The sequence below is a fragment of the Pongo abelii genome, chromosome 8 (genome assembly GCF_028885655.2).
Source record: "Pongo abelii isolate AG06213 chromosome 8, NHGRI_mPonAbe1-v2.0_pri, whole genome shotgun sequence".
Taxonomy (NCBI): domain Eukaryota; kingdom Metazoa; phylum Chordata; class Mammalia; order Primates; family Hominidae; genus Pongo; species Pongo abelii.
Genome location: NC_071993.2, coordinates 32648655 through 32668622, shown reverse-complemented (window position 1 = coordinate 32668622; position 19968 = coordinate 32648655). Strand labels below are relative to the sequence as shown.

Here is a 19968-nt window from a genome sequence, read left to right as displayed (position 1 = left end):
ATTTGAGTGTACTATATTAAGTAAATGACTGCTTCTTTTAGTATGATTCATATTACTGATTTTCATAAAGTCAGAGAGAACAAGGACATCCTAGTATTTGCATGAATTTGCCTTGAAGTAGAAGGAACAATGTAGAATTATATGGAAAGAAACTAAAACCTTTTTAATTATGTTCATTTTACAATGAACATTTTACAAGCATGGATAATCTAAATCTAGTGATTAAATGAAGGGTTAAGATCTGTTGGTAACCCATGTGGTTGGTGTACAGTACTGTGTGTATGTGTAATAGTTGAATTTGATTTTTTAGGTATTTACAGAGCCGTTTCCACAAAAATACAGTTCCTGTCCTTTCTTGACTATAAGTTGTAGATTGAAACTCTTTGTTTTTACTTCATATTTTATAATTTATTTAAGAAGTCTAGTTTTGTTTTTTGTTTAGGGTAAACTTCATGATCCAGAAGGCATGGGAATTATTCCAAGAATAGTGCAAGATATTTTTAATTATATTTACTCCATGGATGAAAATTTGGAATTTCATATTAAGGTAAATTCCTTGAGGAAAGATTATATTTTATTTTACAGCAAGAATAATGTTCTAAAAAAATAGTAAATGTTAGTTTCTTTAAAGTAATTTTAAAAATAGTTTTTATGGAAAGGTATAGTTGAAATATCATTCAGGTTAGTAAACTTGGATTTTTGTTCATCTGCCATTAGATGAACAGGAATGTTAACTAACGTAAATGATTAAGTCTTTAGCCTCCTCCATAAAATAAAGGAGGTTGCTTTACTGCAGAACTCGAAGGTTTCTACTACATAAAACTATTCTAATTCATTTTAGATGAAGATAATGTAATTTATGTCCAATGGGAAGACTGCTTAAATAACTAAGCTAATTTGGCTAATTTATGTCTTCCCATTAGAATGTGAGCTATGGCTGGTATGTTGATAACTGTCTCTCTAGTCTAAACAATGCCTAGCACTCAGACCTCAATATTAATATGCGAATAAGTAATATAATTTTAGTTGATTGATGTTTTTTTAAATTTGCCCTTTAGGTTTCATATTTTGAAATATATTTGGATAAGATAAGGGACCTGTTAGATGGTAAGTTAAATTCTTGCTAATCAGTTTTAAATAACATCTGTTAATTCCTTTTTAATAGTAGATGAGAGACTGTTTCTTTGTAAGCTATATGAAATTGTCTTAAGTTATTGGAAATAGACAAAAATTTTTTTCTTCTAAAGTTTTAGTTGAATACCTTTAAATAGAGTAACTAGTTTAAAGTGATGTTTATGGGTACTTCTTAGTAGTAATTAGAGCATTGGACTGGGAGTTATATAATCTGAGCCCTGAGTTCTAGTCTTCTGTCAACTGTCAGTTAGATACATTGTCCTTAGGCAAATCATTGAATCACTCAGGGTTAATGTTCTTGTTTATAAAATGTGGGTGTTAGGTTGGAGTGGTCCTAAAATTCTGTATTGTTGCATTGGTTTCTATTTAGATCTCCTGCTATGTCTGTAAGTTCTGCTTTAGAGCAATGTTTTAATATTTTTTTAGAGTTCAACCATTGCTGTTAGGCTGCTCAGGAAAGCCTATCAGTTATTTCATATCCAGTGTTAAGAGTTTTAGGAGAATGTTGCTAACATTTGTTTTTCTTTTTCAGTTTCAAAGACCAACCTTTCAGTTCATGAAGACAAAAACCGAGTTCCCTATGTAAAGGTATTTATAGTACAGTTGTCTAGAAAAACCCTGTAATACTTTTTTTTTTTTTTTTTTAAGACAGAGAGTCTCACTCTGTCTCCCAGGCTGGAGTGCAGTGGTGCAATCTCGGCTTACTGCAACCTCTGCCTCCAGGGTTCAAGCAGTTCTCCTGCCTCATCCTCCTGAGTAGCTGGGATTACAGGCATGCACCACCACGCCCAGCTAATTTTCGTATTTTTAGTAGAGATGAGGTTTCACCATGTTGGCCAGGCTGGTCTCGAACTCCTGACCTCGTGATCTGCCCGCCTCTGCCTCCCAAAGTGCTGGGATTACAGGCGTGAGCCAGTTTATTTAATATATGGAGTCTCGCTCTGTTGCTCAGGCTGGAGTGCATGGCATGGTCTCGGCTCACTGCAACCTCTGCCTCCCAGGCTCAAGTGATTCTCCTGCCTCAGCCTCCCAAGTAGCTAGGATTACAGGCACCCACCACCACGCCTGGCTAATTTTTGTGTTTTTATTAGAGACAGGGTTTCATCATGTTGGCCAGACATTAACATATTTTTAAAAATTATTTCACAGGGGTGCACAGAGCGTTTTGTATGTAGTCCAGATGAAGTTATGGATACCATAGATGAAGGAAAATCCAACAGACATGTAGCAGTTACAAGTAAGTAGAAAATAACACTGGTTAGGATTTAAAACCAGCTTAAAATATCCTTATCCAGGTGATTAATTATAAGATTGCTTCAGGGAAATTGTTAAGGGGAAATTATGTTTATTTATATTTGTTTGTGTAATTTCCTTGCAGATATGAATGAACATAGCTCTAGGAGTCACAGTATATTTCTTATTAATGTAAAACAAGAGAACACACAAACGGAACAAAAGCTGAGTGGAAAACTTTATCTGGTTGATTTAGCTGGTAGTGAAAAGGTAAAGTCTTCATGTATTTTGACAAATATTTAAGCATCTTTGTAAACTTTAGTTTGAGTTGGGAGTTACGCAGGATTCGTTGTTGCATCTTACTTACCAAATTGGATTTGGTAACCTGAGATTTGTAACCGCTGATGCTAGTGCTTTATGATGACATCAGCTGAATAATCAGTTCCAAGTTACTGTTGTTTGACCATACTCTAGTTCAACCCATAAGAGGTTTCTATGACTTAAGATATGTTCATAGTGAGAACTTGTTCAGCGTATGTTGTTATAAACTTTATTAGGTATCCCTTTTCTAATTTTTGATACGTATTTTATCCATATTGGCAGTGGGGTCCCTATTAAAACTGGTAACTACCCATTAGTCTTCTCTGGTTTGGTTGGACTTATTTCTTTCCTTCATTATTACAATTCTATACAGTCTGATTCTAGTCTATATCAAATTAAGTTTGAATGTTATGATAGGGACCTCTGTGACCATTTTTGCTGTTGTGCTAATTGTGTTTCTTCTGCTTAGAATGATGTATCTATTGCGTTCTACTCTGAAGTCTTACACACATCTTTCAAAGATTATCTGAGAAATCTCCTAAGCTATTTCTTCAGCCAACATTGCTAATTTATTGTTCTGACCTATCTTTAACATAGATACTAGCTGGGTGTGGTGGCACACGCCCGTAATACCAGCTACTGGGGAGGCTGAGGCAGGAGAATTGATTGAACCCGGGAGGTGGAGGTTGCAGTGAGCCGGGATCGAGCCACTGCACTCCAGCCTGGGTGACAGAGTGAGACTCAGTCTCCAAAAAAAAAAAAAACAAAAACCACAACATAGATATTTAGATATTTTATGTTTTTTTTTAAAAGAAGCAGGTTTGCTTATATAATGTGTTTAAACTCAGCCTCTGCTTTTTAACAGTTACAACATCAACATTATGCATTAGCCAGTTTTAGAAGGTTCCTGTTTTCTAATGTAGCAAAGGGGACTAACAGATTAATGAACTACAAATTTACATTTAAATTGGTTATTTTCAAGACTACCTACAAACTGCAGATAAAATTTGATGTCTCTAATCACTCTTAAGAGTAGTACTCAAGAAATGGTGGTACCTAAGAGTAAATGCTTGGCAAATAAGATCATGAAGCTTTTCATGTTCTTTTTTCTTTTTTACTGGTTATTGATGACATATGAACATTTTAGAAAATTTAAAGAAAATTATAAACTTGTAATTTTGTTTCATTCTTTTGAAATCTTATGTATAGGTTAGTAAAACTGGAGCTGAAGGTGCTGTGCTGGATGAAGCTAAAAACATCAACAAGTCACTTTCTGCTCTCGGAAATGTTATTTCTGCTTTGGCTGAGGGTAGTGTGAGTATACATGTCTTCTATCTCCCTGTTACCTTATGGGGCATTATTTAAATATAGGTGTATATGTGTGCATGGGTGTGTATGAGAGAGAGAGGGAGAGAGATTGAGATTCAGTGTGTTTGAATCAGTATGTGTAAGTCAGTTGTCTTTTGGGAGTTTATTTTGTAATAACATTTTATTATACAGAAACCCACTGGTCTTGTTTGCTTTGTTTTTGTATGCAGACATATGTTCCATATCGAGATAGTAAAATGACAAGAATCCTTCAAGATTCATTAGGTGGCAACTGTAGAACCACTATTGTAATTTGCTGCTCTCCATCATCATACAATGAGTCTGAAACAAAATCTACGCTCTTATTTGGCCAAAGGTTTGTTGTTAAGAAAGTACAAAACCTAAATTTAAATAGACCTTTTGTTTATAAAATGTAGGAAAATGTGAGCTGTTATTCCAACCTGTACATATTGTTTTGTGCTAGACACACTCAGTTTGAATTGATGACAGATAATACAAGGTGGGTCTGTTTTTTAGACTGCTTGGTTTAAGTTTTAGTACACATTTAAAGTCAGATGTAATTTTAGTCAAATTTGTGTGACAAGCTGTAATTTGGTATTAAAGAAAATAAGCATTTGAATCAGATAATTAGGTCAAAGCCTGGCAAACATAATCCTCTGTTAGGCCTGTAGACATGCGTGACAGGTTAATATAATCTATATGAGATGATTAGGAAAGTCAGTAATGATGATTCCGTCTTTGACTTTCAACAGTAATTTCTTAATTCAGCCTTGCAAACAAATTGGAAAAATATACGCCTTTGTCTTTTATTTTTAGTGGTTTGTTGATTTTTTTTTTTTAAGCTATTCACAGATTTTGGAGCAGACTCAAATTTAGTTGGGTTGTAAATAACCTCATACGTTGTGGCTTTTAGTATTTAGTCTAAGAGATTACTGGACAAGAATAAGTTTCTTAGCCATATATACATATATTCCATATAGATAAAAATAATTTCAGTCTCATCCTTTTTTTCCTCCAATTACATCTCTTAGGGCCAAAACAATTAAGAACACAGTTTGTGTCAATGTGGAGTTAACTGCAGAACAGTGGAAAAAGAAGTATGAAAAAGAAAAAGAAAAAAATAAGATCCTGCGGAACACTATTCAGTGGCTTGAAAATGAACTCAACAGATGGCGTAATGGTAATAACTTAAGAATTTGTCATCTTAAGTTTGTTAAATACAGATTTAGAGCATAGAAACGTAGAAATAGTTCAGCAAAATCAGTAAGTGACTAGATCAAGAAATTTAATAGACATCGAAATAATTTTTAAAAAATTAATAGAAATCCTGGAGCTGAAGAATAAAATGAGCAAAATGCAAGAGACCATCAGTAGTAGAATTAATTAAGCAGAAGAATCTGAATTCGAAGACAGATTATTTGAAAATAACACAGAGAAGAAAAAGTTTAAAAGAATGAGGCTGGGTGCAGTGCCTCATGCCTGTAATCCCAGCACTTTGGGAGGCTGAGGTGGGCAGATCACTTGAGGTCAGGAGTTAGAGACCAGCCTGGCCAACATGTTGAAACCCCATCTCTACTGAAAATACCAAAATTAGCCTGGCATGGTGCGGAGCGCCTGTAATCCCAGCTAATCAGGAGTCTTGAGGCAGTAGAATTGCTTGAACGCTGGAGGCAGAGGTTGCAGTGAGCCTAGATTGCACCACTGCACTCCAGCCAGAGTGACAGATTGAGACTCTGTCTCAAAAAAAAAAAAAAAAAAAAAAATTTTTTTTTAAAGGAATGAAATTGAAATTAGCTTTAGACATGTTGTTTTTTATTAACCACTTTATTGTCTTATTTTAGGGGAGACGGTGCCTATTGATGAACAGTTTGACAAAGAGAAAGCCAACTTGGAAGCTTTCACAGTGGATAAAGATATTACTATTACCAATGATAAACCAGCAACCACAATTGGAGTTATGGGAAATTTTACTGATGCTGAAAGAAGAAAGTGTGAAGAAGAAATTGCTAAATTATACAAACAGCTTGATGACAAGGTAGGTATTGCTTGATTTAGGTCTGTTTTATATTAGGATACTATTGACATGGGTGTTTTTATTTTCTAACTTTTCTGATTTCAGTGCTGTGGGCGCACTTAGGATCTTTATACATCTTCCTTGATTTCTGTTAATCTTGTAAAAATTATTGTATTAACAAAATAAAAAGTCATAATTTCAATTTCTGTGTGGAAAGTGTATGAGGGTGTATCTTCCCACCCCCCTTTTTAAGCTAAAAGAACTTTATAAGGCAGCAGTCCCCAACCTTTTTGGCACCAGGGACTGGTTTCAGGGAAGACAATTTTTCCGTGGATCAGAGTGGGGGAGATGGTTTTGGGATCAAACTTCCACCTTGGATTATCAGGCATTAGATTCTCATAAGGATCCTCTAACCTAGATCTCTTGCATGCACAGTTCATAATAGAATTTGCGTTCTTAATGATATTCTAATGCCGCTGATCTGACAGAAGGCGGAGCTCAAGTTGTAATGCTTGCTGCTCACCTCCTGCTGTGCTTCTTGGTTCTTAACAGGCTTCCAGTACTGCTTTGTGGCCTGGGGGCTTGGGGACCCCTGTTCTAATGAAAATTTGGCATTGGGTCATTGGGAGCCTCAATGATACCAACTGTTAGAATCAGGGCTCTGACGACTCCAATAAAAGATGATGTAAGAGATTAAGGGAAACACAATAGAGTGGAAATAATATCTTCCTGCTTTGCATATAGAAGTAATGTCAATAGTATGAATAATAGCAAACTAAGAACGTAATAGAATGGAAGGCAAGAACGAGCAGTAAAGAGATTAGAAGAAAATATTTTCTTAAGTTGATATTTTTAATGTATTTTAAGCAGAGATGGCAGGTTCGAAGTACGTGACCATTATAAGTATTGATAATTGAAAGAAATTCCTTTTGTTTTGCCATTTTTTTAAAAGAGATTAAAATAAGCAATGTTGAATTTGGAGAAATGGTTTTGAAATTTTTCTAGAGGAGTGGTAATCTTATAACCTGTATTGGGAAACAGGAACCAGGTTGTTAGCTACTGGTTAACTGGATACTTCACAATTCTAGGATGAAGAAATTAACCAGCAAAGTCAACTGGTAGAGAAGCTGAAGACGCAAATGTTGGATCAGGAGGAGGTGAGTTGAATACCTTTTATATTGCTTCCACAAAAGCTTTATAGTTTTGGTTTCTGAATCCCATTGACTTTGTCTTTAATAGTTGTGTAATTTTGGGTATGACTCTCTTTGTGGGAATAAGAATGTCACATGGATAAAATGAATTTTTACTCATTCATCGTATCTACCCACATACAATCTGGTGTTCGTTTCTGCCATCTTTTTTTCATCCTGGTTCTTGACGTTTCTCTTCTTGTCACTTGCTTCGGACCCTCATTTTATCTTCTCACCCAGCAGAGCAGGGGATAATTGAAAAGCAGAGTCCTTTAAATTTTTTTGTAGGGGTGGTAGGCAGGGTGAAGACAAAGACTGCTTCGGTAAGAAAGAGATACTCTCCATCAGTGAGCTTAATCCTGGTCAGATCATCTTTCAGCTATAGCATCTCATATTTCAACTATAGCATTATTCCTCAAAGGGGCACTGTTGACATTTTGCATTGGATAATTTATGTTATTCTGTCCTTTGCATTATAGGACATTAAACATTCCTGGTCCCTACTCCTAAATGCCATTAGTATTCTACCCTATTATTAACTCTCCCACAGATTTCCAGATATCCCTACAGGAGAGCCACTAATGTGGATGATTGTGGTGTTCTCCTAACCAATCTCTTGGCATCCCTGCAGTTCAGATTTTAGGTGCTGATACCAGGTTTTGTTTTTGTTTTTGAGACGGAGTCTCGCCCTGTTGCCCAGGCTGGAGTGCAGCGGCGTGATCTCGGCTCACTGCAACCTCCACCTCCCAGGTTCAAGCGATTCTCCTGCCTCAGCCTCCCGAGTAGCTGGGATTACAGGCGCCTGCCACCATGCCCAGCTAATTTTGGTATTTTTAGTAGAGATGGGGTTTCACCATGTTGGCCAGGCTGGTCTCCAACTCCTGACCTCAGGTGATCCACCCGCCTCGGCCTCCCAGAATGCTGTGATTACAGGTGTGAGCCACTGTACCTGGCTGATACCAGGTTTTTCTGCAGCTTAGCACAAATGTCATCACTTGTTGCCCAAAGCAAATCTACATTTTTTTTTTTTTGAGATGGAGTTTTACTGTTGTTGCCCAGGCTGGAGTGCTGTGGCACGATCACGGTTCACTGCAACCTCTGCCTTCTGGTTTCAAGTGATTCTCCTGCTTCAGCCTCCCGAGTAGCTGGGATTACAGGTGCCCGCCACCACGCCCGGCTAATTTTTTTGTATTTTTAGTAGAGATGGGATTTCACCATGTTGGTCAGGCTGGTCTCAAACTCCTGACCTCGTGATCCACCTGTCTCGGCCTCCCAAAATGCTGGGATTACAGGCGTGAGCCACCCCGCCTGGCCCAAATCTAAATTTTTAAGGAACTCTTGTAGAATGCCATTTTCCTTTATTACATTAATTTGCATGTGACTGTAATCGATCTCTCCTAGCCAACTTCTCCATGAATGAATACCCTTTCCTGTATTACTAAGCACTTTATCTGTCCTGTCCCTCTGTTATGGTATCTTGTGTTGCGCTTATTCATGTGCCTATCTTCTCTTCTGCTGTGTTCCTTAAACACACAGTCTTTGATTTTCTTTCTGCCTTGCAGCATCCAGCACAGTGCCTGCACATAGTTGACATTTAGTAAATCTGTTTAATGAATAAATGTTGCCACACTGAATACCATCCATATTTCACTCCATTTGTTCTGGACAAATGGTGAAGCTTCATGGGTATTTTTTAAAACCTGTATACTTTTGGGGAAAATAAATTATTTTCTGTCCTGTAGCTTTTGGCATCTACCAGAAGGGATCAAGACAATATGCAAGCTGAGCTGAATCGCCTTCAGGCAGAAAATGATGCCTCTAAAGAAGAAGTGAAAGAAGTTTTACAGGCCCTAGAAGAACTTGCTGTCAATTATGATCAGAAGTCTCAGGAAGTTGAAGACAAAACTAAGGAATATGAATTGCTTAGTGATGAGCTGAATCAGAAATCGGTAGGATATAGTTTTATTTTCTTTTTTAATGCTTTAGTACAAGTATTCTAAACCTAAAAACTACTTAAATAACTTATTTTTCTATGTAAGTCAAATATCGATAACATCAATTTTCAAGGACTCGGGTTTCAACTTCATTTCTTTCTGTATATGAAGCCTTAGAGGTGGAGGAAGACAGTTATCTTAGTTCCTAAAGGTCTGTTAATATCTAATTTAAATGCTGTTTTAAAGGATGTTTGCTACTCCTAATTTTTTATATTTTTTTTAATTTAGTATATAGCATGTAGAACCTAATGTTACTACTAATGTTAAAGGAAAAATAATTTAAAGCTCCTAGTTGCCTAATAAAGCTATTAGATGATTGTTCAAACAATAAATTAAATATGCAGTACAAATTAAAATGCTATTTAATCAACTATGTGAATTATTTGGAATAGATGTAAGGATATGTAACTTAATATAATTTATGTTTTACTTACTGTTACATTTCCACTACCTGGAACAGTGCCTTCTTAGCACAGTGTAGTGGTTCCCCAATAGATGGAGATTTTTTTTTTTTTTTTGAGACAGAGTTTCACTCTGGTTGCCCAGGCTGGAGTACAATGGCGCAATCTTGGCTCACTGCATCCTCTGCCTCCTGGGTTCAATGATTCTCCTGCCTCAGTCTCCTGAGTAGCTGGGATTACAGGCGCCCGCCACCACGCCCGGCTCATTTTGTATTTTTAGTAGCAACAGGGTTTCACCAGGTTGGCCAGGCTGGTCTCGAGCTCCTGACCTCAGGTGATCCACCCGCCTCAGCCTCCCAAAGTGCTGGGATTACAGGCGTGAGCCACCGTGCCTGGCGACTAGATGGAGATTTTTACTTGCTGAAAACTGATACAGGACAGACATCGCCAACCTCCAACAGTGATGACAGAAATAATACATAGCTGTGAATGTTTCAACGTCATCATGGAGGAACTATTTTGTGGTTTTGTTGTGGTTAATGCTAGCTTCTTGTTTAGAAATCAGCGTCTAGAGTTGCACTCAGGACCCGTGTCCACCACTTATTTCCCTGCTCACATTAACTTGTCTAAAAGAAAGCAGTCAACAGTACAAAATAATGCTTTTAAAAGGTTTCCTGCCCCTATGAGTTCCTTTTCTCTTTTTAATCTACAAAGTTACAGTTAGCTTGAAGTTAACATTCAGTACTGTACAGATCTAAGACACCATTATAACTAACTCTTACTGAGTTGCATTATTAACAAAGCTAATTGTTGTATGAAAGAATAACAGGAGTTTTTTACGACTCTGAAAGTGGTCCTTGGCCACTGATTTTAAGTCTTTAAGACAGTTATGTTTCACTTGTGGAGCTGAAATCTATCAGCATTACATTGATAATAGGAGTTAGAAATTCCTAGTGTTTAGCATCTGTTTATATGCTTAGACAGTGTTGCTGTTCAGTTAGAGAAAGTGTCTGGTAATTTAAACAGTTATGGTAGAAGCATGCTATATTATGAGACTTGAAGATAATGAGTATCATATTGTAGATTAACCTGGGTGGATACACACTCTACTGATACTCAGAAACTTAAGGAAATGACCAACTACCATAAGAAATAAGCAGTTGGAATGATGGCATCTTTACTAAAAGATACTGATGAAAAGTCAATAAATGGCATTACAAATACAGTATAGTACAGGTATTACAAATACAGAAGCCCCAAGCATTTCAGATTTTGGAATGTTTGCATTGTACTTACCAGTTGAGCATTTCTAATTGGCAAGTCCAAAATGCTTCAGTGAGCATTTTCTTTTGAGCATCATGTAAGCACTCAAAAAGTCCCAGATTTTGGAGCACTTTGGAGTGGGGATGCTCACCTTGTATCTGATCTGCCATATGAGTTATTTTAAAGTGGGCACCAAACTGGGTTGGACTTTTCAAAATTTGGTGATTTTGTAGCTGTTAAGCCAGCTATGATTTGAGATTTATAATGACAGTCATTAAACTCAGATAATATTACTTTAACACTAGCTCCTGGATAATTGCCTGTATCATAGTATTATCACATGGATTCTTTCCAGTGAGTAAGTATATAGAAAGTAGATGAAGAAAGCATACTAACCATGTAGAAAACAGTGTCATTGTAACGTTAATTTGCTGACTCACTTTCTAAAGATAAGACATAATATAGTAATAAATGGTAATCAAATCTAGTTAAATTTGAGGCTTCCCATTTTTAGACAGAAAATATTATTCAATCTCAGGAATTTAGTGAAATAACAGAAACTGCCTGCTCTGAATTGAAAACAATGTGGCTACTTTTACCATAGCCTATTAGGTCTAAAATATTTTTTAAGTTTGAGCTGGGAGCCCAGAACCTGGTAGATAGTTCAAGAAAAATGAAAGCAGAAAAGACATGGTTTTGTAAGGGCTTGGTGTAAAACTTGAAACACCTAATGAGTATTTGATTTGAATTTTCATGTAGTAGATTTAACTATACTTTTTGTTTTGGGTTCTCTTAGGCAACTTTAGCGAGTATAGATGCTGAGCTTCAGAAACTTAAGGAAATGACCAACCACCAGAAGAAACGAGCAGCTGAGATGATGGCATCTTTACTAAAAGACCTTGCAGAAATAGGAATTGCTGTGGGAAATAATGATGTAAAGGTAAATATAATAACTAAGTATTAAGGACAATTATCTGTATACATTTGCACTTTTGTTTACTACTAATACTTTGTAAAGTTCTTTTCGTATTCATGATCTCATCCTCACAAACAGTGATGTGTAGTAGATGTTATTAACTGCATTTTAAATAGATCAGGAGAGAGCAAGAGAATAAGGGCACCCAAATTGATAAATTCAGTAGGCGGCATTTATTGGACCTCATGTTTGATTCTTTACTATAACATTTTCCCCAACCTGGGCAATGTGGCGAAACCCTGTCTCTACAAAAAATACAAAAATGAGCCTGGCATGGTGGCGTGTGCCTGTAGTCCCAGCTACTGGGGTGGGAGGATTGCTTGAGCCTGGGAGGTCAAGGCTGCAGTGAGCTGCGATCGCGCAACTGCACTCCAGCCTGTGCAACAGATCAAGACGCTGTCTCCAGAAAAAGAAATTTGCGCTTAAAAATTACGTTAATAAATTTCCATAAGTGAAATGATTGGAACAACAATTAAGATTAGTTCAGGGACCAGACATAGTGGCTCAAGCCTGTAATCCCAGCACTTTGGGAGGCCAAGGCAGGAGGATCACTTGAGCCCAGAAGTTCGAGACCAGCCTGGGCAACGTGGCGAGACCCCGTCCCTACAAAAAATTTAAAAATTAGCTTAGCATGTAGGCATGGTGATACGTGCTTGCAGTCCCAGCTATTTTAAGAGACTGAGGCAGGAGGTTAAAGATGCCGTGAACCATGTTTGTGCCATGGCACTCCAGCCTGAGCAACAGTGAGACCCTATCTCAAAAAAAAAAAAAAAAACAAAAACAAAACGATTAGCTCAGGGAATAAATTTATAATGAATGGGCTTGTGGTTGCTTTAAATATTTAAAGAAAAGTTAAAAGATGAGCACTGCTTTCTTAATTCTTTTTTATTTTAGTGTGAAAAATTTCAAACATATAATAGTAGAATAATACAATGAACTCTAGAGTTTTCAGTTTTCAAAATATGGCCATATTTTCTTTATACCTCTTTGTCGTAGTCTTTTTAAGGATACTAATATTGGTTGTTAGCATTAGGCATGTGACTTGGTGGTAGATTTAAAAACTAAGACCAAAGAACCAAACTAAGACTCTTAACTGTAAAACCATGCATATAACATGAAAGATTTGTGTGTTGCAGTAGCTGTTCAGACTTTACCTTTTTGATTAAAGCCTAATTACAATAACAAAGAGAGCATATACACTTGGGTTTATATTGAGAGCCTACTAAAAAGCCCAGTCTGTTAACCAGAGTTGGAACTGACGTACAAGTTTTCAATATGGAGTACACATTTCCGTCTGTTGTATTGTTTAATGTTGGTGTTTGCTGTTAACTGATGCTTCTGTTTAAAAATGAAGAAAATGAAAATATTTTTTAAAAATACGAAAAGAATAAAAGATAAAATCAACAAAATAAAAGTTAATGTTTGTTGATGGAGGCAAGGATTCTCATGACTCTTCTCTTCGTATGTTATTTCTTCAGTGGACTCACTATCGGGCCACTTGACTTGCTTTCCCTTCACCATCAGTCTGAACATTTCTGCCCTATTGTGTTTATGGTGAAGTAATGTGAGATGTAGAGAAATCTCTAGGATGGAAAAGTACATTTATTTCATATCACGGAACACCAGAGAGATGTTGTTCAAAATTTGCAACTTTTTAGAAAAATCTTATATTTTATGTTCAAATAATTATGATTTAAGTTAAAAAGTGTAAAGAGAGAGTGGAAATGGCTTATGTTTAGTGGCAGAGGGATGAAATCCAGGTTCCATGACTACTAGATTTTTTTCCCCCACTATACCATAGCATTTTGAAAATAAGTCATCTTTGCAAATAGCTATTCTAATAAATAAAAAAAAAGATCCTCAGTATTTTTGTCATTAACAAGTAATTCTTTTCCTCTCATCATATAAGCTCTGTTAGAGCACTACTTTTTTTTTTTTTTTTTTTTTTTTTTTTTTTTTTTTTTTTTGAGATGGAATCTCGCTGTGTCTCCCAGGCTGGAGTGCAATAGTGCGATCTTGGCTCACTGCAAGCTCCACCTCCCGGGTTCACGCCATTCTCCCGCCTCAGCCTCCCTCCCGAGTAGCTAGGATTACAGGCGTGTGCCACCATGCCTGGATAATTTTGTTTTTGTATTTTTAGTAGAGATGGAGTTTCACCTTGTTAGCCAGGATGGTCTTGATCTCCTGACCTCCTGATCTGCCCACCTCGGCCTCCCAAAGTGCTGGGATTACAGGCATGAGCCACTGCGCCTGGCCTGTTGTTGTTATTAAGTTACAGTTTACAATTTTATGTTACAGTTTACAGTGATTGTTTTACTCACTGTATTCTATAGTTGTGGATTTTAAGGAGTGCATAATATTATAGGTCCAGTATTTAGAATAGTTCCCACGCCACCCTAACAAATTCCCAGTGTTTTTGCTATTCACCTCTACTTCTTGAACTTCTGGCAACCACTGATGTTTTACTATCTCTATAGTATTGCTGTTTCCAAAATGTTATATAGTTGGAATCATACAGTATGTATATGTAGCCCTTTCAGCTAGCTTCTTTCACTTACCAGTATGCATTTAAGATTCTTCCATGGCTTTTCATGGCTTGATCATTTTTTTAAATCACTAAATTATATTCCATGATATGAATGTACCACGGTTTATCCATTCACCTATGTGGTTACTTTGAAGTTTTGGCAATTAATGAATAAAGCTGCTATAAACATTCATGTGTAGGCTGAGCATGGTGGCTCATGCCTGTAATCCCAGCACTTCGGGAGGCCGAGGCGGGCAGATCACTTGAGGCCAGGAGTTTGAGACCAGCCTGGCCAACGTGGTGAAGTCCCATCTCTACAAAAAATAAAAAAACTAGCCAGGCATAGTAGTGCATGCCTATAGTCCCAGCTATTCGGGAGGCTAAGGCACGAGAAATCACTTGAGCCCAGGAAGTGGAGATTGCAGTGAGCCAAGATGGTACCACTGCACTCCTTCCTGGGTGACAGAGTGAGACTCTGTCTCCAAAAAATAATAATAATAATAATAATAATAATAATTCATGTGTAAGTTATTCTGTAGACATAAGTTTTCAATTCAGTTGAGTAAAAATACCTAGAAGTGCTAGGTTGTATGTTATGACTATGTTAGCTTTGTAAGGAACTCCCAAATGGTCTTCCAAAGTGGTGGAAACATTTTGCATTCCTATCAGACATAAGAGTCTGCTGTTCCACATCATTGCCAGTGTTTGCTCTTGTCAGTTTCTTGGGATTTTACTAATGTATGGTGTTATTTTATTGTCATTTTAATTTGCAGTTGTGTTTTTTCTTATTGTTGAGGTTTTCTTTTTTTTTTTTTTTGAGATGGAGTCTCGCTCTGTCACCCAGGCTGGAGTGCAGTGGTGTGATTTCGGCCCAACACAACCTCCGCCTCCTGGGTTCAAGTGATTCTTCTGCCTCAGCCTCCCAAATAGCTGGGACTACAGGCGCGTACCACCACGCCTGGCTAATTTTTGTATTTTTAGTAGAGATGGGATTTCACCATATTGTCCAGGCTGGTTTCAAACTCCTGACTACAGGTGGTCCGCCCGCCTCAGCCTCCCAAAGTGCTGGGACTACAGGTGTGAGCCACTGCGCCTGGCCCTATTGTTGAGTTTTGTTTTGTTTTTTGTTTTGTTTTGAGGCTGAGTCTCACTCTGTCGCCTAGGTTGGAGTGCAGTGGCATGATCTCGGCTCACTGCAACCTCTTCCTGGGTTCAAGCGATTCTCCTGCCTCAGCCTCCTGAGTAGCTGGGACTACAGGCTCCCACTACCACACCTGGCTAATTTTTTGTATTTTTAGTAGCGATGGGGTTTCACCATATTGGCCAGGCTGGTCTTGAACTCCTGACTTCAGGTGATCCGCCCGCGTCAGCCTCCCAAAGTGCTGGGATTACGGGCATGAGCCACCGTACCTGGCCTCCTATTGTTGAGTTTTAAGAGTTCTTCATATGTTTTGGATATAAGTCTTTTATCAGATAGTGTTTTGCATTATTTCTCAGTTTCTGGCTTGTTTTTTTTTACTCTCTTAACGTCATTTTTTGAGGCTAAAAATTTTTAATTTTAATGAGGTCTAACTTACCAAGTTTTTCATTAATAGATTGTGTTTTTGGTATTGTATTTAAAAACTTATCACCAAACCCAATATCACCTAGATTTTCTCCTATGTTAAAAGTTTTTTTTTAGTTTTGCATTTACCTTTAGATCTATGATCCATTTGGAGTTAATTTTCCTGAAAGGGGTAAGGTCTGTACCAGGATTCATTGTTTCACATCTGGATGTCCAGTTGGAGAGACTGTCCTCTCTCCATCAAATTGACTTTGCACCTTTGTCAGAAACCAGTTGACTGTATTTTGGGGTTTTATTCCTGGGCTCTTTATTCTGTTCTGTTAACCTATTTATCTGTTCTTTGCCAGCACTGTACAGTTTCGATTATTATAGCTTTACAGTAAGTTGCATAGTGTCAAGTCTTTGTTTGTCCTTAGTGTTGTGCTAGCTATTCAGGGTCTTTTGACTTTACATGTAAACTTTATCAATCATGTCATCTGCACAGTTTTATTTCTTCCTGAAAGTTAAGGAATATACAGTGACCACAATTCCTTCTGGTTGAGCTTAAAGTTCATCCTTTCCCTGGCACTTAAACATCCTCTTGTTAAATTTTAAGCTGAATGTGTACATGATTAACAATGAATTTACTGAAGAGGTCCTGTAAAGAGGAAGTGAAAAAATTGAAAGAGGCAGAATTTATTAGTTTGGTTGTATTTTTGTGTTTTCTTTAGGTTTACATTTATTTATTTTTCTTGTTGGCATGTATTAACATTATTTCCAGTTTTTAAAAAAAGGAAGGCAAAAAGTAAGCTGTATTTATTTACCTTTCGTTGAAAACAGTAATAAAAGAAAAAAAATAAGATCCAGACTTTGTATGAATATTGAGTAATACTAAAATATATTTTATAAAAAGATTTTATAGCCTAATTGGGAAAACACACATTGAACATTTTTGGCTTTAACTTTTTATTTTACTTTTTCCTCACAGCAGCCTGAGGGAACTGGCATGATAGATGAAGAGTTCACTGTTGCAAGACTCTACATTAGCAAAATGAAGTCAGAAGTAAAAACCATGGTGAAACGTTGCAAGCAGTTAGAAAGCACACAAACTGAGAGCAACAAAAAAATGGAAGAAAACGAAAAGGAGTTAGCAGCATGTCAGCTTCGTATCTCTCAGGTATGTTATAGAACAAAGTTTATTCATTTTTTGAAACAGCCACATAGAAATTTTATTTATTATACAAGTTTTCAGAAAAATGTGTCTATAGGTGAAATTTAGTTGTTTTTTTCCTAGTCTAGCTGCAATAAATTTGAATGATTTAACTGAGTTACATTTGCCTAACATAAATATGGGTTATGTATAGAAATTTACCAGAAAGATGTGACTGGTGGTAACTTGTTAAAAGACTCCAGAATTCCAGGGTGGGCAAAACTGCAGGGAACCAGTTTCCTGGCTTGGCAGCTGAATGAATGGGGCCATTCACCACTATTGGAATTTCACAAGGAGGGAAGATGGTAACGTTAGATGGCGGTATCTGTAAAATTAGTATTTCATATTTGAGTCTTCAGTGACTTTGTTTGCAAGTTATGATCACCATTGAATTAATTGATTACATTCTTTAACATTTCAAAATTGGCTCCTGAACATTTTAGTTTTAAATATTCCCAAATTTATCATATATCGATAATAAAATGTTTACTGTCAAATATTCTTAAAGTGTATGCATGAGATATGTTTTCCACTTCATATCAGTATATTTTTTCCAAAAGCATGAAGCCAAAATCAAGTCATTGACTGAATACCTTCAAAATGTGGAACAAAAGAAAAGACAGCTGGAGGAATCTGTCGATTCCCTCAGTGAAGAACTAGTCCAGCTTCGAGCACAAGGTATAGCTTCCAACTGTTTATGAGTTACATCTGTGTTCTTATTTTAGTATAATTGTAGTAAACTTAATATTCACACTGAAAGAAATAGTAGGCATATGGCTGACTTGGAATGGTAAACAAATCATACATATTAATGTTGCTTTGAAAGATATTTTTTTGGTTTTGAGACGGAGTCTTCACTCTGTTGCCCAGGCTGGAGTGCAGTGGCACTATCTTGACTCACTGCAACCTCCACCTCCTGGGTTCCAGTGATTTTCCTGCCGCAGCCTCCCTGGTAGCTGGGACCACAGGCGCATGCCACCACGCCCGGCTAATTTTTTACATTTTTTGTAGAGACGGGGCTTCACCATGTTACCCAGGATGGTCTCGATCTCCTGACCTCGTGATCTGCCCGCGTTGGCCTCCCAAAGTGCTGGGATTACAGGCATGAGCCACTGTGCCTGTCAAAACATTGTTTTTTTTTTTTAAGATTTTGTTTGAATATGGAAATAGCCAATCTGGGGATTTCCCACAGTTACGAAGTGGAGGGGGGTATGTGGGGTGTGTGTGTGGGGGGGAGGGGGTGTGGGTGTGTGTGTCTTAACATAGGGGACTTAGGAGTTATCTCATTTCTTTACCATTCCCTTAACTAATCTGTTCTGGATTAGGCAAAAAAAAAAAAAAAACCATAAAGGAATACATAATACCAACACAATGGATGTAACTTGTGTACTAGTCTACATGTCATTGAACTTGGAGAGCAGGTGACATTTGAGTAATTTGAAGTTGAATATTGTTAAGGAAAATGCTTATTGTAAAATCCATTTGCTCCTTGGTTTATATGAGGAACCTTTAAAGGCTTATTTCACTCTTCTATTTTCTCTCTATTCAAACAGAGAAAGTCCATGAAATGGAAAAGGAGCACTTAAATAAGGTTCAGACTGCAAATGAAGTTAAGGCAAGTTTGATGTCACATTTCTAACGGCTTTAATACATCAGTATTAATTTTGATTAGTCTGACTTTAACATCCTTTTCCCCCTCAAAATTTTAGCAAGCTGTTGAACAGCAGATCCAAAGCCACAGAGAAACTCATCAAAAACAGATCAGTAGTTTGAGAGATGAAGTAGAAGCAAAAGAAAAACTTATTACTGATCTTCAAGAGTAAGTATTATACTTCTCTAGTTAGATAGGAGGAAAGAATTGGTTACTGATGGACATGGTATATATTCTTACTAGAAACCTGTAGTTTTCATCAAAATTACATTTTTATCTTGGAAAATTAAAGAATTTTCTCATTTATGAGTAAAACTTGTAAATTCCAGGTGAAATTTTTGAGGCTTTTTTTAGGTCTTTTGATCTAAATTATTCAGTAAAAGAAAAAAATCCCCAACCTAAGTCCATTATTGTATACCACAGTCTCCTCCAAATCCTTTATTTAATTTCCTTTTTAAAAAAAATTCTTGGCTGGGTGCAGGGGCTGATGGCCTGTGACCCCAGTGCTTTGGGAGGCTGGGGCAGGAGGATCACTAGAGGCCAGGAGTTCAAGACCAGCCTGGGCAACATAGTGAGACTCCATCTCTACAAAAAATAATGTTTTAAATTAGCTGAGCTTGGTAGCACATGCCTGTAGTCCCAGTGACCCAGGAGGCTGTGGCATGAGGATTGCTTGAGTGTTGGAGTCTGAGGCTGAAGTGAGCTGTGATTGTACTACAGCCTGGGCAACAGAGTGAGACCCTGACTCAAAATTCTTAACTGGGAAAAACTTTTCTGGAAATTCTGTGGATTTTCAAAGGTTTTTTTTTTTTTTTAAGTTGTCATCTTAGTTTATCTAGAAGCAATTTCCGTGCCTCCATAACCATGTGCACATACATAGAGTTTATGGAAGTCAGGGTTTGCAACAATTTGAGTAGGAACCAAGAAGAGAATAACACAACAAAATAATGATGAGGTTTGGGGCATAGGTCTTACTATGAATACCTGATGGAAGTAGGCATAAGGATTCAGGAAGATGAAAGACAGAGGAGAATAAAATCATGATTTCAAACCAAAATACGAAAAATTTTATATGTCCACAAGTAGTCAGGTCCCTTCCCTCTTTTCCTCCATGGGGGATAGGATAACAGAAAAGTCCTTGATGAGATTATAGAATTTAAAAGGTTGGAAATTTTAATGATG

General features: G+C 37.1%; 1 protein-coding gene across 1 annotated transcript in view; it reads left to right on the top strand.

Moving 5' to 3' along the window:
* The window catches only part of KIF5B (kinesin family member 5B), a 47623-nt gene that overhangs the window by 16659 nt on the left and 10996 nt on the right, over window positions 1-19968 (top strand). Inside the window, exons 4-19 of the mRNA XM_024253559.3 lie at window positions 443-547; window positions 1059-1107; window positions 1667-1722; window positions 2284-2371; window positions 2513-2637; window positions 3898-4002; window positions 4227-4372; window positions 5049-5197; window positions 5859-6052; window positions 7120-7188; window positions 8964-9170; window positions 11676-11819; window positions 16914-17102; window positions 17696-17813; window positions 18689-18750; window positions 18845-18954. Coding sequence (XP_024109327.1) covers window positions 443-547; window positions 1059-1107; window positions 1667-1722; window positions 2284-2371; window positions 2513-2637; window positions 3898-4002; window positions 4227-4372; window positions 5049-5197; window positions 5859-6052; window positions 7120-7188; window positions 8964-9170; window positions 11676-11819; window positions 16914-17102; window positions 17696-17813; window positions 18689-18750; window positions 18845-18954 — 1916 coding nt within the window. The remainder of the gene's footprint in view (window positions 1-442; window positions 548-1058; window positions 1108-1666; window positions 1723-2283; window positions 2372-2512; window positions 2638-3897; window positions 4003-4226; window positions 4373-5048; window positions 5198-5858; window positions 6053-7119; window positions 7189-8963; window positions 9171-11675; window positions 11820-16913; window positions 17103-17695; window positions 17814-18688; window positions 18751-18844; window positions 18955-19968) is intronic.